This window comes from Callospermophilus lateralis, chromosome 17 (genome assembly GCF_048772815.1).
Source record: "Callospermophilus lateralis isolate mCalLat2 chromosome 17, mCalLat2.hap1, whole genome shotgun sequence".
Taxonomy (NCBI): domain Eukaryota; kingdom Metazoa; phylum Chordata; class Mammalia; order Rodentia; family Sciuridae; genus Callospermophilus; species Callospermophilus lateralis.
Window position 1 is genome coordinate 34,771,643 of NC_135321.1, and position 26,663 is coordinate 34,798,305.

A 26,663-nucleotide genomic window follows, 5' to 3' on the forward strand; every position below is an offset into this window, starting at 1 on the left:
CAGATGGGACATGTCAGGTACAGAGGTCCTCTGCACCACTGTATCTAGCTGCTGGGGGAAATAGCTAACTACCTGCTTTAGCCTACAGAATGTAGGTTCTTTGGAAACAGGGACAGATCTTTTATCTGTTATTCACATCCCTACCAGAGTGTGGGACATACATAAAGCCTCAAATGAATGAATGAAATTCAAGGTGAATACCAGGAAGCAAGCCAGCCAGGCAGGCAGCTGTGGGCCTTGGAAGAAAGCACCAGGGTGAATCATAGGCAGGCCATAAACTGACCAGGGAGGTCTGAATAGGACACAACAATGAAATGGAGGGGACGGGGAAGGAGGAGGCAGGGGATGACACTGAGGAGGAACAGGGACATTCTGGTGATACCCAGACAGCCACGAGCAGCATTGTGCAAGAGTATCCAGGAAGTCTATTATGATACTGGTATAACAGTGCTGCTCAAATTAAGATGTAAAGCAAAGAGAAGGAAGAATGAGGGTGAGGGGAACTCCAATAAAGCTTACTTATGAATATGGATACAAAAATCTGAAAGAGCAAACAAAATTACAACAATACTTTGTTTTTTTAAAAAAAGATTACAACCAGGTGAGTTATATTACAGGAATGTAAGGATGGTTAAATGAAAAAAAAATCCAACTCAAAAAATTTTAGAAAAATAACTGAAAGGGAATTATAAAGACAAAAGCAAGAAGTATAAAATTATATAGCAGTATAAATCATGCATAAAAATTATTGGAGAAAAAAATGAGTAAACCACTAGTTAAACTGGAGGTGAAGAAAGGGGAAATGTCACAAAGAATTAGAACAATAACTAATGAAAGAGCAACTTTAAAACATTCATGAGAGACTGTCTCTTTCCCAATTTTCTAGGTCAGATGAAAAATACAACTTCTTAGGCAATTATAATTGAGAAAATTGATCCCATTAGGGGAAAGATTTTTTCTGATAATAGGGATTGAACCCAGGAGTATTCTACTGAGCTATATCCACAGCCATTTTTTAAAATTTTGAGAAAGGGTCTTGCTAAGTTGTCTGGGCTGGCCTTGAACCTGCCATCCTCCTGCCTTGGCCTCCTGAGTAGCTTAGATTACAGGTATGCACCACTATTCCTAGCTAGGAAGTTTAAACAAATTGCCATAAGAAAAACCATTAAGTTACTAAAGGTCTCCCCCACTCTTTATCCTCCCCTACCATACTGTCACAGGTCTACATAATTTCCCAAGGGAATTCTAACAAGCCTTCAAAGGCCAAAGAATGAAATACCATGTGAACTTTTCCAGTATGTGAAGAAAAAACTTAATATTTTTATGAATAAAACTGATATCTAAACATCTACTTCATGCATCCACACCCACCCACCCAGCCCAAGGAAAGTACAGCACTCACAGCAGCATCGTTTGTCATGGTGCACAACTGTAAAATAGCCAACATCCATCAAGATAAATAAAGGTGATATATTAGCGAAAATGAATAAACTAGGTTTCCCCATTTTGGTGTCCGTCTCAAAAATGTTGAGAAAACGGGCACAAAGTAGAAGGATCCAAATATGATTTTGTTTATAAGGAGCTTGCAAACTGGCAATATATTCTTTAGAGATAGACTGGGAGGAGGTAACTAAAGCATCTGGTCTGGGGTCCTTACAGTCCTTAGAGGATAGATGCTTCTGGGGAAAGAGCCAGCCAGGTGATGGCAGTTAATCTAAGTGTGCTAACAACTGGAATACCTAAAAAATAAGACTACAAATATTTGTTTTGAGTTCTTATTCCTGGAATGCCCTTAACAAGATGTTCCTAAGAATAAATAAACCCAGAATGTATGGGTGTATGAACCCTGAATCTGAGAAAGGATGTGAAAGTATTTCGTAACTGAATGTTCTTCGCTGGGTGAGGTGACCCGGCAACTTCAGAGATCTCGTCTGTTATTATTGGTCAGAAAGTACATTTCTGATACATGAGGAAAGGACCTGGGGAGTCACAAGGGATGTCTCAGACTGCTCCCAGCTTCACATGCACCTCAATAGCCTGCATTCTTAAAATTATTAGTACAGTTAGTGGGCAAGATCTCTGGTCAATTCTGACTTGCTAATCTGATCCTTTGTGTTGGCTCACAGATTAAGCTACTTTTTAGGTAAAATGATAAAAAGATAATTTTGAGGTGGGGGTAGTGGGATGACATCAAAGGGGCTATCTGGGATGCTTCCAAGCAGTAATTTTCTAGTTCTTGAAGCTATTGCATAGATGGTTGTCTTACTTTCTTTAAATGATCTATAAATGCTACATTTGTCAGTGATAAATACTTGATGCTCAAATGTAAATTTGGCAAAAACACAGCAACTTTTAAAAACTTTGGCATGGAGGGAGAGGGGGAGATGGGGAGGCACCCCTACAGGCAGGAAACAAAATGCACCTGAACAGGAAGAAGTTTCTAGTGCCCTGGAGCACGTATCAAGGCTACTCTAATACTCTGCCCAGTGGTTTATTAAGGGTACTTCACATGCATCATGCCATCTTCTAGATGTATAAGCACCCTATAGAATCCAAAGCTGGGATTTTCTGCACCTCTGATGGAGCAGAGTCTCAAAGATAGAAGTTCAGACCAGGGTGGAGAAGGGTCAAGGAAAAGGAGATAACCAAAGTCTGTCTTCTGCTTTCATGTAAACCAGTTCCCTGTAACTCCCATCCTTCTACATTTTCATTCTTTGTTATTCTTTCCTGCTCTTTTTGGAACCATAGGAATATACCACTCCACCACCTGATTTACAGTGCTACAGGTTAGTAGGGAAAAACAGAAATCTTAGCTCAGCTGGAGAAGATGCCTAAACCATGGGCACAAATATCTGACCAGATGGGCAGATGTGGAGAGCTTTCAGCTCTGCAAGCAAGAACCTGGCGTTCAATTTCTTCTCCAGAGTATATAAATACAATTCTGTTCCTCGAGTCACTTATGATGACACTTAACTTGCAGAAAATAATGAGTTACATGTCAATGTCTCCATTTCCACCTAATAAAGATCACAATGGAACCATTAAACTGAGAAATCTCTCCCCTAGAACTCTAGTTATTCATAAAAATTAAGAATGAAGAAGTTTGTCGTAACATTTATAATTGAAGAAACTTCAGAAATAATTGAAATGCGAAAAACTAGAGAATTGATTACATGTATTAGGGTACATGCACACAGGCAGAATATTAGAATCTTTTCCCCCCAACTCAACAGGCCATGAAGCCAAGCTACATAATCTAAAGCAGAGCTGGGATCAGCTACACAAGGCCCACGCTCACAAGGGACCTGTGGTTGATTTATTGAGCTTTTGTTTCCATCTTGAAATTCCTATAAATTTTATCTGTAACCATGTGATGCGAGTCCAGTAGCACCCAGGAGCATGCTTGTAGGCAGAGGAGATAGGTACAATATCCACATCTGCAATTCCTGTCGTTCATGAGCATAGGATCAGGGAGACCTAAGATATGTCAGAGTGAGACAGACCCACAGCTAAGTAAGCAGGGGTGCCAACAGCTCTGGGAGCTGAAAGCAGAAAACATCCGGAGGGGCTCCGTATTAAGTCAATGGCTTATCTTGAAACAGTGAGAAAACATGTCAAGACAGAGCAACCCAGAGATCCTTTTTCTTTCAACCCTACTTCACTCATCAGTGAACTAAAGGCAGAACATTGGTAGAATGCACAGAATGAGAAGAGAAATGAAATGAAAATAGTCCAGTTGGTTTTATACAGCGTTTCCCCTGTTGTGGTTAAGAATGAAATATGTCTACACAGGGACTACGAATTTGAGTGGGACAATTTTGCTGATTCTGCTAACAAGTTTAAAGCCCTTATATTTGCATTTTAAACTGACGTTGCATAATACAAAGATGAGCAGTAACATTCCCAATAATTTTTAATTTTTCCTTGTGATGCAATGTAGAAAAAAAAAAAAACACACCAGAGAGGGGAAAAAAAAAATCAAGTATCTTTAAAAGCACTTTTTATTCCCACAAAATGGCCCTGATTTCCACTGGGACCTACAAATTATGTAGCTTGATCTCTCTTTGACACATACTCCCTCAACCCCCTACTCCTTGACTGAAGGTGCTGACAGGGTCCGTGTTCTAAGAAATAAAATAGCTCCAAGTTTCCCCTACATCAAAGGTCTTAGACTTAAATATCAGGGCCTCCTGGAGAGGCTGTTATAGAACAGATCGCTGGGCCCACCCTCAGAACTTCTGATTTAATAGGCCTGCAGGGGCCTGAGAACTCTCATTTTGAGCAAATTCCCCTCAATTGATGTGGATGCTCTTATACCACACCCAAAACCCCTGGTCCACAGTGCGTGTGACGTTGACATTTCCTGAAGCTGAAAACGACTTACAAATGGCATGTTCTATTACCTCGTAAATGTTAAATTGCTCCACTAAGTCCAGGTCAGTTCCCTTCTTGTTCAGGTGCCTCTGGGACACAGCAGCAATACCCAGCTCCTCCAGACAATCCACCACGTCGTAGAAGGAGTCTTGGTCTGGCAATCCTGACAACGTCTGGAGAAAGAACCCAACATAGACACGACTTAAGAGACAGTCACAAGGCTCTGAAGGCATTTGACATGTTAGCCAGTGGCCTTTGATTGTAACAATATAGAACAAGCAGATGGCACATTCATTTCAGGAGGGGGAGAAAGCTCCTTAATGTGAGGGGTGGGGTAAAGCCCAAGATTCCTGCTTCCCTTCCCTTGAATATGGGCTCAACACTCATACGGTGGGATGTCACATCATTGTAAGCTCATGTTATGCAGCAAAGCGAAGGGATTTTGCAGGTGTCATTAAGTTCCCCAAATCGGCCGATTCCGAGTTAATCAAAGGGGAGATTGTTCTGAATAATAATCCAGTGAGTCCTTCAAAAGAGGGCTTAGGTCTTCACTGACTCAGAGACCGGAAACAGATTATCCTCCTGGTCTCTAGGGAGGAGCAAGACCCCGTGGGTTCTTTGGCTGTGAGGAAATGAATTCTGCCAATAGCCCTAAGAACTTGGAAGAGGACCAAGTCTCAGAGGGGACCACAGCCCCAGCCGACACCTAGATTGCAGCCCTCTGGGACCTGGCTAGGTTTATGCTGGCCTTCTGCCTCACAGGATCTGTGCGATAGTAAAAGCATGCCATCCTAGGCTACTAAGTTGACAATAGAAAACTAATACACCTTGGGATTACTCCTATTACAATCAATACACCAACAGCTGGTGTTATAGTAGTTTAGTGATTCCCTTTTAATTCAGCAGGGCCTCCTCTCACTCTGTGAAACTCAGAAAAACATGAGAAATTTCAAAGTGGCAACCATAAGACAAACACATAACCTGAGAAAAAGCTAACTCCTCTTTGAATTCTGCCTTCTTTAAAGGAGGAGGATGGCTCAGACCAGGCCCCTGCTCAGAACTGGGAGGGAGCCTTGGGGAGAACTACTGCAAGCCACTAGTCTTATCAGGAGGGAGAGAAAGGTCCCAGGAAAGACAGGATCTGCCTGAGGCAAGAGGAAGTCCTTGGATAAAATCCCAGCTCAGAGCTGCCATTAGGTCTCCACTTCATGCACACACCTGCATTCTGCAGGAGTTATTCTGGGCTGAAAGTTCAGATACGGTCTCCATTCCCTACCTATTTCACCCTTTGCATTTCTGAGAACACTGCATGCTTTCCAAAGTGACTCTGAAGGAGGTTTAACTTGCCTCAGAAGACCCAAGATCAAGGCTTCTAAAGCATCATTTCCAGCCCTAATTCTGACATCTATTTTGGGGCTGTCAACAATGGAAGGAAAAATCTACCAATAACCCCCAAAATGGCTTATTCCTCTATTCTGTGCAGAGAATACTACACATTGCAACTGCTTTATATGTGTAATAAAAATGGTAATGCATTCCGCTGTCATTTATTTTTTGAAAAAGAAAAAAAAGAAAACAGTGGGGAAAAAAAAGATTAGGAACTCATGAAAAATGCTTGTGTGGCAGTGAATTACTCCAGTAAAAGGTGCAGTTTGGGCATGAGAGAGGAGCTTGTAAATCAGCTGTAGTAAACAGATTCTCACATGTGCATGGCCAAGCGTGAACCCAGGGCAACTGATGTGACAGTCAACACTGCATAACCAGTAGCAAGAGTCATCCAAGCGCTTGTGTCTATCATGAACCAAGAAATCATAAAGAATCCCATTTTCAGCTGGGCTCGGTGGTGCAGCCTGCAATCCCTAAGACTCGGGACGCAAAGGTAGCAGGATCTCAAGTTCAAGATCAGCCTCAGCCACTTAGCAAGGCTAAGCAATTAAAAAGATGTAGCTCAGGGCTGAAGTTCAGTTCCCACTACAAAAAAGTTTAATAATCCTATCAGGATAATCTTATCCTCTGGTTCCAACAAGAACTCTAGAACTTCTTAGAAGGGCAATACCAGTCACAGGATCAGGGGACAAATAGAGATGCCCTACTGCCTATAGACCCTATAAAACATACAACTTGGAGAAAACAGGCACTTCAACATTTAGAATCAGAATTAAGACTTTCTACACAGCCAGAAGGATGTCTCTGCCTCTCCACTCCTTCCTCCTGACCTGAAGTCAGCTGACCTTCTTTCACTCTGAAGTTTCCAGGGGATTAAAATCCTAGACCTAATCTCCATCGCCTCAGCGAGTCCAACCATGAAGGGTAGGGGGATCACTATTAAATAATTAAACAACTAAATCTATAGATCAAAACAGACTCCGGGAGCCTTCACTCAATAATAGGCACATAATCAAGAGTATTAAAAGGTCATTTGTCATTTCCGCTGTGAAAATCTGAGCCAAGCCTGGGGACTCCAGCTTTCGTGCCTGGCTGCAGGGGAGATGCTGGTCCTTCCACCACAAATACAAACAGCTTCCTTTTCCGCCTGTAATGGGGGGTGGGGAAGACTTCCCAGAAACATGCATTTATCTACTTTCATCTGATTCTCTAACAAGTTCAGTTAATTTATCAAGCTCCCACATGTCCCTGGGCCTCTCCTCCAAGTTGCACCCTGTCACCCTCACCGCCAGGCTGCCTTCATTTGATGAAGGTGACAGTTTTGCCAGATGACTCTGAAACAAATTTCTTTCCACCTTTGCCCTCAGATGCCACAAGAGCCATCTGATACCTGGAGCTCCCACCTTCTGATTTTTGTCTTGCTTGGGGTTGTGACAAGGAATTCCTTAATGAAATCTCCTAAAAGGAAAACATGTCCTAAAGGACATTTCCCCCCTTGTTGGGTTTTTATGGATTGCATCAAATCTTTTTGTAGAATAAAATCAGTATGGCAAAGTCTATGCCCCAATATTCCCAGCAGTGTCGTGCATGGAAGGGAAGCTTTATATACCGAACCCCCTTCCAGAGAAGGGATAAGCACACAACATATCTCCAAAACAGCATAGCAGGGACACGGAAGGATCTCTGGCATCATCCTGACAGTAGCCAGGCTCTCAAGGGATATGACTGCATCTGACGTTCTTGGAAAGACAAAACTGTAGTGATGAGAGAATAGCCAAAAGTTACGGATAAGAGGGTCAGGAAGTCACTATGAAAAAACATGGGGAAAATCTGGGGGGGAAGATGAAATCAGTCCCTTAACTCTGAAGGTGAGACCCATCTGTACATTAAAATTCAAAGAGCTGCAGACCAAAAGGAAAAGTTCATTTTACTGTGTGCTATTTAAAAAGTAATAAAATGTAAGAACACAGGCAAAAAACTCAGTATGAACGCCACATGGGTTAATTACCCCGTGGCCTGGAAGCAGCTCCTCTCCCCAGGGCAGCCCCATAGTAACCTCTCCTATTATTCATGCCCCTGCATCGGCCTCATTTTATTTTACACTGATCCATACCCGAGACCCCTAGAATAGGGGAGTATCAAGGGGATTTCAGCTGGGTCAATACAGGGCATAATATCAGGGTGAGAAGGGGTTAATTTCTCACATTCCCTCTGGTCTTCTGAAGCCCTGGTTGAGGACAAGGGACAGGGCAAGGGAGGGGGGACGGGGGATAATGAGTCTGGTTAACAATCCCTTCTTAACAAAGAGACCCACTTCAGTCTCAGAACCCTGGGCAGGCTAGGATTTGCTGTCCTTGTTTTTGCCATGAAAATGTCAATTTTATTTAATTCCACGTTATTACACCACCGTTTATTTTGCTGAAATCAATACGAGTTAGAAACCACCCAACTTGCAATATAATTTCCCAGATTTCAGAGTCTGCATTTTTTTTTCTTCCAGACCCATTTTAACATTTCAATTTGTTATTCTGTTTGGTATCTCAGAGCATCTTACTCACTGGGGCAATAAACAGGCCTCCAATTCAACAAACAAAACAAACCCAGTATGAGTGGCAGTAGTCTCTTGACCTTTTTAAGGAAAGGGTTACCACTTGGAGGAACATCCTCCAGGACCTTTCTGGACTTCTCCTGAGCCAGAACAAAAAATGAGAATCGCCACAAGAAAAGGAGCAAGGGAGGCATTCCCGAACATTAAATGCCACAACATCCAGCAGAGGAGGCACATACTGTGTCCCATGCACTGTGTCCTTGTCAACAGCTGACAAGAGCTCCCATGTCACCCAAGTGCTGTTGCAATCCTAAACATGACTGGGAATGGCCTCTTCCAATACGACAATTTTATTGGTATGGATTGTGATGAACTGCAGGCAAGAGTATTCCATTTTTGCTGATTCTAGTGTTTCAACAAAACAATGTCAGTGACAGAAAAAGGACAGGAAATAGAGGACCTTAATTTGAGGGAAAAAATATATATAAAATTGCTTCAAATCACATGAAGTTAGCACACAAATAGATTTCTAAGTGGCAGAATTCTTAAGGCTTTGCACCAGAAAAGTTGTGTGAATATCCCTTTCTCATCAGGGACATACGAGTTTCCTATGGGCTCACCAACAAGGGACATTTCATTAAAAAGCAATCATTATCATGTGACTTCAGAAGAAAAGTCTCGTTTCACTGATTTTTTTTTATTCTTAGTTGCTTTAATATTTTTCATTTTTCTACTAGGTTCTAAAATGTACTTAAGATTTTTTTTTTTTGCTTCTGGCAAACAATTTTATAGTTTATCCTTTACCTTTTAGCTGTAGTTTGTGATTTTTCATTTCACAAACAAAACCATTAACAATTTTCAGTGACATTTAAGTCCCTTCCATTGGAACCTTTTATTGGTTTCATTAGTAAAAAAGTCTTCGTGAAAGTTGTCACTACCAAAATTGAATTATGTCAAACCTAAACGGAATGGAGCCAGGCTGCCACAAAAGATGGGCCTTCATGCACTTATACCCATGTTATGAACTATCCAAGGAATTCCTGAAAACTGCAGTGTTCCAGATAAGCTGTTTGTTTAAGGATACTTGGCTAACAATGCTGTCTCCCCCAATGAGCCCGCTCCAACTCCTGCAACTAATGATCTTTGTTTCAGAACAGCCTACATGGAGTTCTGTGTTCTTCTAAACATAACCTCTTAGAATGTGCCTGTGACCTCCCATTGTGTGTGTATCCCAGACTACAATCCCTTGCTATCCCAAATAAACTCCTTGTTCTTGCAAAGTCAGCCCGTCTCAATTTAAGTTGGCATCTTTACCAAGTAGAGATCAAATATAACTCCCCTTTTCTACATTTTTTCCCCCTCAAGTTTAATGGGATACATCAAACTCTCAAGTCTCTTTGGGATTTATTGTGGTATCTGGTCAAAGAACAATTGTATTTTCACTTAGCAACACCTCTCCAGTCATGGAGAAAGCTACCCTGTCCCCAACTGTGTGGCAAGTTGTTCTGAACACTGGGGTCTGTTTCAGGCTCCTATGTAGAGTCCAGACTGCTAAGGAAACAGCAGACTACACCCTCCATCCTTCTAGCGGGCACACGTTACTACTGAGTGTGAGAATGGTTCCTAATAATTATACTGCTCTACAAATGCATCTTTGGTTCATCAGGACAAACATCTCTCCAGTTATATGCCAGGACAGGATTCTGGATCTTTCTGAAGCCTTTATTATCACTACTGTTGGAAGGCTCCCACCCAACAGGCTGGAGCACATGAGGAAAGTCCACAGGGTGATTGACAGGATGCCTTAGGTCCAGGGTATAACAATTCAAAAAAGGAGCTCCAGTCCCAAATCTAGTCCTTATGGGACCCCCTGCCTCAAAGCATCTCTAGGTCTAAGGATGACTACTGCCCTGCAAGTAGTCAGAGACCAGAGAGGAACGTGAAGGGGAGACAGGAGTGCAAAGGTGCAGTCATTCTCATATAAGAAGGATGGGATCCATTCACAGGAAACCTCATCTCAGCCCAAGGAATCCAAACTTAATTCCCCATGGAACAAAAGACTTTTTTCCTGTTTTGTGAACTATTTCTTTAGAGTAAAATTGTTGATATTTTTAAGATATACCCTAAAATTACCTTAATAGGAATAACAATCACAAAATTTCTGCTGTCAACTTTCTCATTTTACTAGGAAAGACCAAAGCATAAAAGCATATAGACACCCACAGACCCTCAGGGGCACAGGCATCTGCGTGTAGGCATCCACACACACCATGCACAGCCTGAAAGGCTTTCTCCTGTGAAGCAGCTGGGGTTCCAGTTGCCATGATGGGGGTCTCCACAGTGTGGCTTGTGAAGGAAAAACTAGGTTTTTACATAATAGTATACAGACTACTAAAACAAGGTGCCATGAACTAGGTGGCTTAAAGCAGGAATTTGAAAATCTGCTATTAAGGCATTGGCAGTGCCATTGTGCCCTCTGAAGGCTCGACGGGAAGCTCCCTCCTTGCCTTGTCCTGGATGGTTGGTGGCTGTCCTCAGCACTTCTGGGCTCATGTCCATGTCATTCTAATCTCTGGGTCTTCACATGACTGATTTCATTGCATGCATGTGTCCACATCATCTTCCCTGTGTCTTTCCTCCTCCCATGAAGACACCACACCAGATTAGAGTCTACCCCGATGACCTCATCTTCACTGGATTACATCTGCTAAGACCCTAATTCCAAATAAGGTCACTTATTGGACCTGGTACAGGGGTCAAGATATGAATGTATCTTTTGAGGGCACAATTTGATACATAACACATCAACCAACCTTGTTCACCAAAGTCATTGCATAAACCAGCAGCTCCGTGTCAACGCCATCTTTTTCTTCCAAGATTTCCATGATATTTGACCAGGGCTTAACGCCTATGAGTGAAGCAAAAATCATTAGAAACAAAATTTGACAATATCCAGTTCACATCATAGGATATCCAAGGACTATTCCCCCCCACCCCTGTCACAGCAGTGTCTTTTAGCTGCCCAATTTGTGTGATAATATCCTGAGAGTGGACCTGAGCATGCTTAGAATTAAGATGTCCTAGCAGGCAACATTGTACCACATCAGCTTCATCCTGTTTAATCAAATATCAAATTCTCCAGCATCAAGATGATTATCTGCTCACTTGAAAGTTTCCCTTTATATCCAATATGCAGTTTTTAAAATTCCTTTCGTGTGCAACTTTTTGGGCCATACACTTTACTCAGGTAGGGAAAACTCTCCCTAGGTGTTTTCTGAATGTCCCATGGCATGCAGAAGTTCTTTGTGCAGCCAGTTGCAAAGTCTAGTGGGCAGCTGTCTGCAATAGGTTTACCATCTACAGGAGCAGTTAGACATAAGAATACGGGCACAGAACAGCTGAAGAGAGGCAGGCATTTAGCTAATCGCATCACTTAGTGAAGGAGGCATCTTGCAGTGGGAGTGGCTACAGAGGGCTTAGGACAAAAGGTGGCTCATGAGTGGCCTCTGTAGGGGAAGGCCCATGAGCAGCTCTCCCCAGGCTCAGAGGTGGCAAGAAAATGCATCAAATTCAGGACCCACAAGGCAAGATTGCAAAGGGGGAAACACTCTCCTGACATGGCTTCCCACGCCTGAGAGCAATGTTTGAAGTGAAGCAAGCATCGCCTTGCCCTTGGCTTCTTGGTTTGGGACCTGAAACTCTTTATAAAAGCTCAAAGGGACACTGCTTATTTTTGCATGATGAAAGTAAAATTGAAATAACTTTAGTAGTTTCCAACTACTGACCCTTGCATGGTTTATGTCACTCACAGCTGATAACAGCCTTGACATGCAAGTTCCCCAAGGTCAGAGAAATACCTGTCTTATTCATCTCTGTGCTCTTACCTGGCATATAATGTGTTCAATAAAATGCTGAAGAGTAATAGAGATTTCTGTAGGAAGTGGGTAAAGCTAGAGCAATTTTGAAAGAATGAGACAGCAGATGCACACAGTAAGGAAATAAGAGGATTAAAGACGCGAGACAGATTCAGCTTCACATTGAGATCTTCTGGCTCTCCCACCAAGTGATACACAAAGTCTTATCAAGTCACTCTTCCATGACCTTTTAAACTGAGCACAAAGGCATGCTCCATTCCCTTGCTAGTAGGCAAATTATCCTGGCTGATATTGAAGTTCTTTTAAGTCTACACCACAGCGTAGTTGTTCTTTAAACCCTACCAAAGTAATCGTCAAGACAGTCAATCATGCAGTCAGTAGGCCTATGGTCTCACCATCCAGGTGCAGCTCAAGAGCCGAGTGCCTCTGCTCTTGCTTATCATTCACATACAGCACCAAACCTCAGCATAAAACATGTCAGAGTATTACCCACTTGTGGTTAAAAGGAACATAGCATAAGGGAGAACACACTGGAGGCAAGAATTTCTAGTAGTACTAGCAGGCCCAGAACTGCTTCCTGGTTTCTTACTTTGAAGCTAAAGAGGCAACAGGGCTCAGAAAAAGTCAAGTAGCAGAGGCCTGCAGCCCAGAGTAGCCAGACTACAGCCCCCCCACCCCATCCCACGGACACATATGTGTATGTGCCGCGTGCGTGCACACCATCTAATCCATTATGATTAGAACACTCAAACACAGCTTACTTTAACTGAGAAAAGTGTTATTCATCTATGGTTCCCGATTCTATTATCATTTAAGGATTTTAAGTCTGGGAACATGCATATATTTACATGCCTCTGGGATGAATGCTCTCTTCCCTTTGATAGTTTGGTACCATTTAGAATGAAGGCGAAGGGGAGAAAACATTGGGTTTAACAAAAACAACTTTGGTGGGGCATAGGCTAGACCTGTGTGAAGCACCAGCACTTGGGACTCTCGGGAGCTGCCCCATCAGTACCAATTAGTCTAAGCTCATTCTCCATCTTCCCCACTATGTGTGTTGGGGGCAGTTTTAAATCGAAATAAGCTCTTCAACCCCACCTCTTTAGGTAAGACAGAACTGGTCCCCAGAGCAGTGGAATGAAGGTGAAGTCAGAAGACTCATGTGGAAGCATCTACCTTGCGGTATTTCTTCAAGGTGTCACCGAGGGGGGAAAAAAAAAAAAGCACTTTGTCTTTTCCTTAGCAATGACAGGATAGTTGGAAAACAGTTATTATCTCTCTCCCCCCGCCCCTGCCCCTACTCCCCAAACGGTGGAGTACAGGCTCTGTAAGCCTGTCATTTCTTGATGTCTGCATACGCACGGCTGATACTTGCCAAATAACTGAGTATACATGAAGATATGGAGGATCCTGTTACACAACAGGCACTTGAACATCAGTGGCTATAATTATGATGGTAGTGGTTGGTGGCGACATCCACGGTTACCCAAGGGCTGACCTTCTACAGACTCCTGAGCCAGCTCTCTCGTATCACCAAAGCACAGGGCCTCTCTTAACCCAGAATAAACAGAGAGAAATGGCTCAAGACTTTCCTACTCGCCTCTGTTAAAACTAAAGTAAGACAGCAGCACAATTCACACACAAGCTGGCCTAACACTTGAACAGAAGATTCTCTTGGTGTGCTCCATGCCCTTCTCCATAATGGATATACACCCCAGAGGCACTTCTGTAAAGAACAGCAGAGATGGAGCTGGAGTTCTGTAAACCTCGAGTTTCCACCAGGCTTTGAACATTCCTCACCCATCAGTATGTTCTCAAGCAGAAACAGATCGCCTAAAAGGATGGCCGAACTCCACCCTCCCAACCCCGTTAATCATGTGTGACACGTGTTTAAGAATTATGTCATATCTCATCACTTTACATTCAAATGAAAAACAGAACTTCAAAAGCTTTGCTGAGCCAAGTTAATATGACCTGAGATTTATGACAGAAATTTTGAAATGAGTTACCCTGTCTGGTTCCTTGCCCCATCCTCTGTGGGAAAGGCAAACGGAGGGGAGGTCCCCTGCTCAGCGAGCAGCGAGTTCTTGACCAACACCCTGTCAGTCACCATAGGGAAGACCTCAAAGAAAAGGAGTCTGATATAGTGACAAAGTGAAGCCCCCTCAAGTGACAAGTGACAAAGTGAAGCCCCCTCAAGTGCTACAGGAGCTCTGCTGCCTTTCTTCCCACCAGGCCAGGCCTGTCACCAGACGGGGAAAGTGGCTTGAAAATGCAAATGCAAACAAAAGAGAAGATGATCTAGGGGACCCAGCAAAATAGGTGCATTAACAAGCCATGCCCAGGGACTAACTTCAATTAACCTTTTTACTCTAGCTCTTGAATGGAAGTCCAATTGCCTGGGTCAAATGAGGCAATATAAATTTTCAGTCATTCATAAATAATAATTACTACCCATATGGAATCTGACCACCTCAGATTTTATCCTTGTTCTTTAAGTGGACCATTCTAGGCCACAGAGCAAACTGGCTACACTGTAGAATGAGCCTTCTGGTTAAACCACAGGCAACCATGCATGATTGCACGATGTTTGTAGAGCAATCAGAGGACTCTGTTCCGGACCAACTGCATTTGCTTGAGGTGGTAATGATGTTTGAGGACCTATAGTTTATTTTGTTGGTTTTATGTGCTGATTCCTTGAATCTGACAGTTTTTCTAGTTTTTTTTTTTTTTAAAGGATTGTCTATAGCATGCCATTCACCCTTCTGGGGAAGGAATCTAAAGCAACTCTTGAGTAAAATTTATGGCTTATTTGTATATGTGTGCACAAAGGAACATGCTCATTTTGCCCCTGGTCACCTCTGGCACCTGGGGCTGCTCTCTGGTCCATGTGAGAACTGGAGAGCTGCCTCTAAATCCTAGGTGGAAACACACCTGGCAGTCATGTTGCTTTCTGCAGAAAACCATGACATATTTATATGTTTAATTCCATCATAGGATTATGGAATAATTTTACTAGCAGTAAAATAGGATGATGTTATATGTATGTATTATAAAATCACAGCCAAGACCACACATGTCCATAAAGAAACATGCTATTGAACCACGTGTGATAAGCTATTTCTGAGTTCCATTAGTGTTTTGTTTTTTTTTTTCATTGCTAGTGCAGTAGCAGACAGATGATAGCAGTTGGCAAAAGTATAAGGCATTTTATGGGCAGAAAACCCCACAAAGCTGAGAAAACAATCCGTTAGCTGTTCTATTTTTACTAACTGAAAAAGATGGCCATCATGTTGGCTTGGTGGAGACACTCAGGACAGCAGAGTGCCTCTGGCTAGGGCTGTGGATGAGTCTTGGATGTGGGGCACCAAGTCCTGGGTTAATCTCAGGATCATTCCCACTCTCAACAGGCCTCTTATGAAATGTGAAGTCCAAGGAAGGAGGCTGAGCTCCCAGCTCAGCAAAGCCAAAGAATGATCCCAAGGTCATGAGAAAGCTCCCCCATCTAACATGCTGTCATGGCAAGAGCCCATATGTTACCTGAAATCTAAAACAAGACGACAGAGCCCATTAATTGTCCTAATGTAACCTCCAGAGTCGGAGGATGGAGAACAATTCCTCCAAGAACAAACGGAAGGAGCGGCCTTACTATCTTCCCAAACGCCCACCTCTTGCTTGGAAAAACCAGACCTGGTTTCTGAGCCATCAGCCATCCTAATTAAGGACTCTTGGCTAGCACAGGATCTGCTTTTGGCCAAAAGGCTCTTATCTGGCACCAGGTGGCAAGATGCTGTGGTGGTGGGAAACCTGCCCTTTCTGGGACCCACCTCCCAGACCCTGTCTGTGCACTAAGCTTCCTCTTCATCACACACCCACACTGAGGCCTGGAGTTGTCTCCTGGCTTGGACCCATCGTGCCTGGGGCTGATGTCTGCCTGTGTGTTCGTGAAGCCCCAATTTAGGATCCTGAATGGCTTGCATTAACTTATATCCTAACTTTCGAAGTAACTAGGAAACTACCTCCCTTTGCATTTGGATTCAACTTCTTACAGGATATCTCAGAGTAATGTTGACTCAGACACAACTGGATTGAACTGAAAGCGATATTAGGCCCCTTGTTTCTTCCCGACTGTCACATCTAGGCAGATTTGTACAGAACTCTGCATATGCTCACTCACACAGCTGTAAGAAAATACATCGACATGTTCATTATCATCTTTGTTGAGATCAAAGGTGATTTTTGATCGTCTTCTTTACACTTTTTTTTCCCCAAGTTTTCTACAGTAATGTTACTGTTATAATCATGAAGAGAAAAGTCCTAATTGGGTTCCATTAAGGAGGAAGACAGAATAAAATCTCCAGCATTTTAGTGTCAGCTTCATGCCATTAGAGAGGCCTTACCATGGCACACACTAACCCATATCTAGAATTTGCTCTTGGCCACCTGCCAGCTCAGACAGGGGTGGGAGTGGGGGGTGGAGCTAGGACACCAAGCTTGGAAACAGATCCTGCCCGTGAGCAGGGCACACCAGCAATGGTGACAATACAGCAATGAACATGTTAGGTTCCTGAGAGCACCCAAATAAGATGGGAATTGATGGTGCAGAGCAGACAGGAAATGAGTGGCAGGTGGTTCATTAAGCCAGGTGAAGGGTATCATGGGGCGGGGCTTCACACAGTAGGCATGGGAGCTGATGGCAGGTTTTAGATGAGGAACATGATCAGATCTGTTTTAGAAGATCTTCTAACTGCACTCAGGGTGATGAGAGACACTGGGTGGCCTGAGAAAAGAGGCATAAGGTTTGAGGAACGTCTAGGAGTCAGGATCAAGAAAGTGCTGTGGAGCGGGGAGAGGAAGAGGCCATGATGCTGGTTCTCTGTGGATTTCAGTGGGAGCTGGGAAAGAGTAAAGGCAAGCAGGGCCTGACCACCCTGGGGAGGCTCTTGCACTTGGCCTTCATCAGCCCAGCACATTCCAGCCCCGATCTCTGTGTACTGATCATCCTAAGTTTTTCCTGCAGCGAGATGTCCATACAGGAAATGGCACCAATCCTTCATTCTGCTGCGAGACGTGGAATCTTCCCCACAGACGTTTTTGCCTTGGCCTAAGGGGCAAACACACTGCTCACCTCTTTTGGTGTCAACAGCACAGACAGCCTGAATGAGATGAGGTGCATTGGACTCCGAGTACTCTACAAAGACCAGCAGCAGCTTCAGGGCTGTCTTCACCACCAGGCGGAACTGGAGGGAAAAAACAAAACCATTAGGCAGTGCACACATGGCCTTGGACTTGAGTGCACTCTGCTAACCGTAATCAGCACCCAGCACCTCCTGGGCCTCAGTGTTCCTCTCAGCAATTACACAGATGATTCCTTCACTAGTCTCTCGTGGGATGCATCGGGAGACAGATGAGTATTTTCCCCATTGTGCAGACCAGGAAACTGAGGCACAAAGGACCGTGTCTATGGTCACAGGGCTAATAGGAAATAGAACCAGAATTTGAATGTGGGACATTTGGCTGCACAGTATACACCTCACAGGTTCCAGCAAATGGGACAGTGTGTACTCGGTTGATTACCACATTTGATCCCAGCAACACTGTTAAATGACATGACCTGGGTCACAACAGCCAGGTTGGGTAACCTAAGCCAGATCACCCATTTTTGAGAAGGTGGAGGAGGATCCCTGGGACCTAGGAACCCACGCTCTTAGGCCCCTCACGCTCTGCAGTTGTGAGGGGCCACACAGACTTCAGATATCTCCTTCACCAAGGTAGGATTTGCCCTCAGGAGGCCACAGGTCACTCTCCCAGAGAGCATGCCACACCTCCCAAAATGAGCTGCCATGATTCCCAATTCCAGCATCTTCTGCCTTGGGGCTGTGACAGGCATGGGGTTTCCAGGTTTGTTCCCTGCCCATTGCCCCTATGGTGTCGCAACCCCTTGCCCACAATCCCCCTTCCCTTGAACCTTTCTTCTAAGAACCTCCTTTCTCAGGGAGCTCACACACCACCCACCTCCCAGAAATGGGTTCAGATGTACACGTAAGAAACAAGCCCACCTTGAACTGTACGCTCTGCCCAAGCCATATGCCTTTTGGTGCCCACCCTGCAACCTCCAAAGCACTGAATTCTTTCAAGGGAAGAAGGAGGCTTATTTACATTGCTTCTCCAGCGTCTAAAACTGCTCTTGGCCCGTAGTGGACGCGGAGATGTGTGCTCATTGAATGAATCCACCAGTTGACTAACAGGTCAGTCACTCAATGACCCCTCATTTACCCTTGAGCCTCTATTGCCATATTGTGGTCAATCAGCTACATCATCTTCATTTGTTCTGCACAAGAGGAAGAGCCAGTGCCTCCCCGAGGTATCTGCTCACATCAAAGTGGTAGGGGGCTGGGGATGTGGCTCCAGTGGTAGCCTGCTCACCTGGCATGCACAGGGCACTGGGTTCGATCCTCAGCACCACATAATAAAGATGTTGGGTCCATCAAAAACTAAAAAATTAAAAATTTCCCTCTCTCAAAAAAAGTGGTAGGGACACAAGGTGATGCCAGTTAACCGCAGGGAAGGAGCAGGAAGTCCACAGGGAACAGATCACCACCTACACCAAGGTACTTCTCTAAAACCATGAGCACCTCTGTCCCCTTGTCTTTTTTCTGCTGTCTTACCTAAGAAACTACCTTTTCCTTGATCCCACATCTCTTTCCAGCCAGTGCCCTAAGGATTCTCAACTCCTGTTCATAGAAAAACTTCCCTGAAAAGTGACTATGGCCCCCGAGTGCCCTTTCTAACTTCACATCGACTCTCCAACCCTATCTCATGGGACTACCACCACCACTTTTGTCTTTTCAAGACCCACAGTGGACTCCATGTTGTCGATCCCAAAGGTCACTTCTCTGAGCCCATTTATCTCAACTTCCAGCAGCACGTGACAGTTTCCTTTGAGTCTTGGTCACTAGTCTCCTATCTGAGCCCCAGTCTTGTGCCTCCAACGTCCACACTGCAGCCAGAGTGAACACTGGACCCTCCTGCTCACCATCCCTAGACCCTGTCATGGCCAGCAACTTGAGTGACTCTTCAAGTCATTAGGTCCTGGCCTCTGTACGGTCTCCAGCCTCCTCTGATCACCTCCACTCCTGTTCAGTTTACTACCTCCATTGGCTCTTCAATTAGGTGGGTGTTTTTCATAGACTAAGTTTATTCATGACTCAGCTCCTTCTTGCTGTTCTCTGCCTGGAACTAGACCCCCCGCCCCGCCGCCAGGCCTGGCATTTTTCTCATCCTTCAGGGCTGGAAAGAATCCCCTCATGGAAAACGCTTCCATGACACCATCTGAAGAGCCCTTGGCTAATACCACATCACAGATTAATCATCCTTTAAGTCTTTTCACTTTTTTTTGTACTAAGGATTGGACCCAGAGGCACTTAACCACAAGTCATTATCCCCATATCCCTAGTTTTTTGACCCAGAGTCCCATAAAGTTCCCAATGCTGGCCTCAAACTTGTGATCCTCCTGCCTCAGCCTCCCGAGTCACTGGAATTATAGGCATTCACAACCACACCTGTCTTTTTACATCCTTTAGCAAGACCTGAATCGGCTATGCAGTCATCTTCAGTATCCACTGGGAATTGGCTTCAAAAACCCCATGAATACCACAGTCCATGGGTGGAATTAGATAAAACAGTATTTGCATGTCCTATATACACACTTAATTACTAATATCACCTAATACAATATAAATGCTATGCAAATGGTTGTTATACTGTGATATTTCAGTAATAATGCCCTCCCCCCATAAAAGAGTCTTTTATGTTCAGTACTGATGATTACTTTTGGAGTATTTTTGATGTAACATATGGAATCCAGAGATATAAGCAGGAAGGGCTGCCCAGCACACATGTGTTCACCTGCTGCCCCTCCCCTGCTGTCCCTCAGTACACAGCTACGGAGCAGTAGAGACACTGCCCCAAGAGGAGCTGCTCATCAGTACTGTGTGTAAAGGGCAAACCAGCACATCCTGAGGCTCCTCCTTCCAACCCGTCACACCCTGATAATGTGTGCACCAAGTCTTCTTGGCCTCCAGCTACCACCTCTGGAGTCTGTAGGTGAGCCAAGGCCCCACCACAATCATGCGGAGGGCACGTAGCACCGTGGGCATCATCCTCAGGAACGTCCTCCCCACGCAGGAGACTATCAGCCTTGGAGGACCCTGAACTCGTTACAGGGTTTCTGCTCTCTTCCCCAAATGCTCCTCTGCTTCCCGACTGGAATAGAGTGAATTTGAGAGTATTTTCTCAACAGTTACAAGGCTGGGGGTACCAGAGGAAAGGTATGCTATAATAAACTATTTTATACACTTAGAGCTGAAGAAATTGCTTCATGTAAATAAAAATCCTAGCAAGTCCAAGCTTGGCGACTTCCTCAGTGGGTAGACTGTTATTATGTGGTTTAAACCTTCTCAATGCCTCCCTGGGAAAGAACCTGGCTGCTGCCCAACCCCACCTACCCTGTTAGCGGGTCTCAGCAGGGGCCCCCATGCCCATCTCATAAAGGTTCACTTCCAAGGGTTCTTGAGGTCACGGGGCCCTGACCTACATGGTCTCAGGCACGCAGAATCCCCAAGCCACTCTCCCTTCCAAGGCTAATGAAGAAACCACTGTTTTCTAGCCAAGTCTTCCTTTCCCCTCAGTTTCAACATGCCTATTCATATTATCCTCTCCTTTGCTGTGAAGGCTGCTTGGAGCTCTTTTGGCACTGTAGTTTTACTTTTTAAAGGTTCCTAAACTTTTATGATTCATAATTTTAGGTTTCTATGAATTTGGCTTCTATTGAGTCTAAGTTTATGTTCATGTACTTTAGGAAGTTTTACTATGTAAGTTAATAGCAAATTTATCAGATAGTTGAACTAGAAAGAAGAAAGCATCAGAACGTTGATTTTGTGAAAACACCCAGCCCGAATTGCAAGCGTGTCCTAACTAATCATCAAAAAGCATTCAGGGGCTCCTCCTCAGAAATTCCTTACTAGCACTACTGCACAGCCTTGGAAATAATACAAAGCACAACTAAAAATTCTATGACAAACTCATTCATCCAGAAATTGCTTAATTTGATGCCCTCACGTATCCGGGATGCAGTCAACAACCTCCAAAGCTTAGAACAGCCTCCATGGGGACCACACCCCAACTCCTCCAGGTCCACATATACTGTTCACCCCAAAGCTCTTGAAAATCCAACCCTGATGCCACTTGTGCCAACTGTGGATGCATTTACATAGGAGCAGCTATTGAGAGTCCCAGCCCACACCAGCTGGGAAGAAAAATCAGAGAGCACTGACAGACCTAAAGTAGCACCAAGAGTATCACCAAGGAGGAGTGGGAGGAGGCCACACAGATGCCAGAGTGCACATCACTGTGTGGCCTGGAACTGACAGCATCCCAAACGTTTCATAAAGAATCTGTCCATCTGAATCTGATTCTCAGCTGTTCCAGGCGCCCCTTGATAGTGTAATGGAAGGTTTTGCTATGGTGATCCAATGCTCAGACACCTGCCCTTCCAGCCCCAAGAGGAAATCCATGACAACCAGTCTTCATTGTCAGGGAGCATCTGATGCTACAGAAAGATTGAGCAGTGACAGACAGGGCCATAGGCAACAAGGAATCTGCATAATGGGTCCAAAGAAAAACTAGCTTATCAGGTAGGAGCCAATTCCCCCATCTCTGGAGATTCTGCTAGTGCTTGCAAAGGCCGTCATGAAAGGAACTCAGACCTGGGTGGCAGTGAACTGGCTGACACCATTTAAGTTACCTCCCAAAGTTCTCCACTTTCACTTTCAGCATTAGCAGCGGCTTCCAGATGCCCAGCACCCAGCCAGTTCTGTGAAGGAGTAACAAAGCCAGGATCGACTTCAAGGAGATGACCACACAGCTGCTTCAAAGGGACCCTGACCCACCACATCATACAGACTAAGAATATTTGTACTGCAGACCCTCAGAGCCAGGTAGCCGAGGATAAACAGTTTTCCCAGGGGGAAGTTCCTGGAGTATGGATAACAGGGAGGCTCAGAGCGGGCTGTCACACTTCCATGGAGCTGCCGAGCCGTGTGATGGCATCTGGGCTCCTGTTTGCACAAATAATACCACTTTCCTCCGTCTGGAGAAATTATACTGAGGCACTAGACTCTGCCCTTCAGGTTTGTAACCTAAGTTGTATTTACATTCTAAGGAAGGCTAGTATTCCATTTGAAGTTTGCCCATTAGAATAACAAAACGTTATTTTTATTATAAGAGATGAAGTTAAAATCTCAGTATGTAACAGGAATCAGACAGTCCCTTTATGTAGTACAGTACAGAGGAGAGGAACATGGCCACTATCAATCATTGCAGATTGCTTCGTGATGTGGTACACGTTGCGGATGACCGAGCGGGGCTTTACCTCGTCACAGCTATCATTTTTGCACACCCTGTTCCTCATTAGCATAAAACAAAGACCATGAGCCTTCAGAGGAACAGAGATGCCTGCTGACCCAGGAAATCAACACTGGCCAGGTCAAGCCTTGTCCAGAAGCTGAGCCTCCATTGTCCATAAATAACTTTAGGTTTACAATGTCTTCTCTTTTTCAGGGAGACACTGGCCAGAAGGAGGGATAGCAGGATAGTGTTGATGCCATTTTATTTTCTAGATTAACCTCCAGTGAGGATGTGGAGTCAGCCTGTTCAGAACCTGGGTACTTAGGTTTTGGATAAAATGTTACAACCAGATGTACAGGAAAGGAATAAAAGCCCATTTCTCAATACTTTCACAAAACAAACTAGAACTCTCATGTTTTATTATACTTAGGGAAACACAAGAACTGCACTTAGCAGGTCAAATATGCTGCTCATTAAGTAGAAATAAAAGTCTTCCAAAAAACCTTCAAAGTCCTAATTCCTCTTCTAAAAATCCAACAACCATAAAAAAAAAACAACAATTTCCAAACCTCTGGATTTAAATTACAAAATGGGTTAGAAAAACATGCTCGATTTTATTTGTTTCATTTTCCATGAAGACAGAATATATGTTATATAAATGGATTCTGGTTGTTAAAACAATTGGGAACTGGTAAGATAATTTAAACTATAAAGCTTTGCCATTTTGTTTACAAGCTTACCAGCATTTTAGAATGTTGTATACTGCTTAAAAGTAAAAAATAATAATTCTATCCACTTAAGGTATATGTCTAAGAGTTCCTTAAACTTTTTATTTCATTGCCATATTGCTTGGAATAGACCCTTAAAAAAGCCTTTATGATTATTAACTCTCAAATAGTCCAACAGAAATCTCTTGGTCCAAATCTCTCCCTTCTCAATCTCTATTAAATTGCACGCAACATCTTATCATAAATAAAGTCTAGATCCAAACATATTACCTAAGTATAGAACTCTGGGCCTTGACTTGCAAGTATCCAAGAGGGAGAGTTGTGATCAGGGTTGGCAGTTCTGCTAAGACAGCAATTGCCTGTACCAAATCCATGTGCTCTGGCCTCAGAGCCTGAGGGCCACCTGCTTTGACTCCAGACAACTTGCAGAAAGGGAACAGACTTTGTGAAGAGCCTAGTTGCCAAGTGAGACTAGGAAGCCCTTGAGTTCTTACCAATTAATATAAATAGTATAAAAGAAATCCTGCAGAAAGTAAGATACAATCTATTATCCAAAATAATTAACAAAATACACAGTGCTACAAATTAATATTTCCTTCTATTGAGGAAAAATTCTGGGTGGTTTTGTTCACTTCAAAAAAAAAAGTCCAAATGACAACCAGAAAATAGTCACTTTTCCATCTTCCCCTTAGGATACTCAAGGTAATTGTGAAGACAGTTAATAAAATGTAACATATTAACCCACTCTTTCATAGCTAATGAAGGAACACCAAAACCCCTACACTAAAATACTGCCTTAAGGAATGTCTTGAGAGGATTTGCTGAAGTATTTGAGGAAAACTGGCAAGGTTAGATGCCTTTCCAGCTAGCAGCATTCCCAGTTTTAGGTGCAAAACTCACCTTCTAGGAGGTCATACATAACATCACACAGCTAATTTCTAGAAGCCAAAGGGGGGGAAAAAAAAAATCACAGACCAGTCTAATTCTTTCCATTATTCCATGGAGATTCTAACCAAAACTTAAGTCTTGGGGATATATAACAAATATTTTTCAAGTAATAATCAACATTAAAGAACTTTCTGGAAACATGCCAATGGACAACAACTAGCCTCAGGTATGTGAAGGTGCTGTTAGAAGGGTTTGGCAGCCAGCTCGCTGGAGTCTCCTTGAAGTGGGTGGAGAAGGGCTGGCAGGTAAGTGCTGGCAGGTGGAGAGAGGCAGAAGCCCATGGGAAAGGGGGTTGTCAGCTCTGGCAGAGGCAAAACAGAGCCTGCAGGGCAACTGTAGAGGTCTACCTGACGGGCGCCTCCGCTCCCCACTTCTTGTAGAAGAGGATAGTGTCCCTCTCAGACAGCACACTGGCTGCTCCGGAGTTTTTGCATCATTCTGAATATTCTTCCAGGTTAGAAACTCACATTTGTACTTTCTTCAGCTGCTAGGCCCTGGATACCATGAGAAGCAGCATCCAAGTCCCATCCCTTCTGCTGTTCCTTGTCCCCATGGAGACAGCATCTATGTGACTTGCTAAGATGCCGTTCTGGTTAATCCAGAAGCCTCTTGAGACTGAAGGAGCTACAACCAACTTCCTGAAGCCAACCATTCCAGGGTGCACTACAGAAACTGGAAACTTGCCCTAGACAGTGGGTGCCTTTGTGGTCTGCCCCATCAAGGGCTGGACTAACCTCTGGCCTCTCACTTCACTGTCTTGCAAAAACAAGGACTGTGAAACCTCCTTTCCCCAGTTATTTCTCTTACTGAGATGATCACCAATGGGGGAATCTTAGAAATCGAGTAAGTTTTCTGCACGTGAACACCAGGAACAGCAGAAAAGCAATAGCCCCAGAGGGGAAGGGGACAACGTGTACCCATAGTAGCCCTCACACCAACAGCACGAGCATGCACCATTAAAACCCTGCAGAGTTTAAAAACCCAAGTTAAAAAAAAAAAAGGACAAAAAATGCAAAACTATACTTACAAAATAGGCTTTCATCACCTAAGATGCAAGGCTCTTTAAATATGATATAGAATTCAAACGATTTGATTATTTAATACAAGAAAAATATAGTACATTCATGACAGAAGATCACATAGAATATTATCAAATAATTAATGCCTAAAAACAGGGAAATGCTTATAATATAGAGTTTATAGTATAAGCCAAACTCAATGAACAAAAACCAGGAAGAAAGATACCAAAAGTTAATCTTTATTTGGTAGCACTTTTTTTCGGGGGGGGGGGCGTATTTTTTAAAGACATTTTTGTATTTCTAGAGTTTTACACTGAAGAATATACCCTAATAATCATAAAATAGAACTTTACACTAGTAAATTAAATTTTTTCCATCTAGTATCAGTTTCATTATAAAAATTAGTGTTAACCTAATTCGTCTTAATGAAATACATATTAATTTAAGTAACTTGGAAGCAATAAACAAAATTAAGTACCCAGGATTGATTTACAACAATAGGACAATTCAAGGAACTAATGTTATAGTAACTTCCTTTGGCTGAACCATATAGAATTTATTGAGTAGATACCTCAAAGTATTAAATATATTGACAGTTCAACTTTCAAAATTGAACTTCTACTTAGAAAGCTGGAAAGAGTATATCACTCTTGAACTAAGAAGAAAAAGCCAAATAATCATTAAAATCTTAACTTTTAAAAAATCATCATGGAGCTAGGGTTGTAGGAAAATAAGTGGCCTGAAGTCTGAGGAGGGACAGTTCTCCTTCCAGCAAGGAAAGATAGGAAGGATGCCAGCAATGGCCTCCATGAAACAGGGGAGGGGAGGAAGACAGTCACCATACAAAGCAGCAAGAAAAACTCATAGTTAACAAATTGCCAAAGACCGAAGGTGCATTACCATGAAAGTATGAAGACCCTGAAAAACTGAAGATGCAAAGGGAACTGGCAAACACTCAGCTGCTGTCCAGGGACTCTCTTGGAGAATTCAGAAGCAGGGATGAGACCTAGAAAGTCTCTCATGGTGCAGGTCTGTGGGTGCACAGCCAAGTCAGGCAGATAACAACTATACCAAAGGGAGAAGTTTGAACTGATGAAGTCCAAACAATCATATCCTACAGCTTATTAAACCCAAAGATACCTAACAAATTGTCTAGAGAAATTCTAAAGGAATGTCTCAAGCAGTTAGAAAAGGAAGTTACATTATAAGTTATTAGCCGCACACACCTATAATCCCAGAGAATTAGAGAGGTTGAGGCAGGAGGATCAAAAGTTCAAAGCCAACCTCAGCAACTCAGGCCCTAAGCAACTTAGCAAAATCCTATGTCCCAAAAGGTGGTGGTGGGGTGCTAGGGAAGTGGTTTAATGGTTAAACACCC

General features: G+C 43.5%; 1 protein-coding gene across 9 annotated transcripts in view; it reads right to left on the reverse strand.

Moving 5' to 3' along the window:
- Positions 1 to 26,663, reverse strand: part of Fhod3 (formin homology 2 domain containing 3) — a 425,688-nt gene that overhangs the window by 149,941 nt on the left and 249,084 nt on the right. For all 9 annotated transcript variants that reach the window (XM_076837398.2, XM_076837397.2, XM_076837399.2 and 6 more), the window contains exons 7-9: positions 17,312 to 17,423; positions 11,122 to 11,216; positions 4,404 to 4,547 (exon numbers count right to left, since the gene is read on the reverse strand). In XM_076837398.2, coding sequence (XP_076693513.1) covers positions 4,404 to 4,547; positions 11,122 to 11,216; positions 17,312 to 17,423 — 351 coding nt within the window. The remainder of the gene's footprint in view (positions 1 to 4,403; positions 4,548 to 11,121; positions 11,217 to 17,311; positions 17,424 to 26,663) is intronic.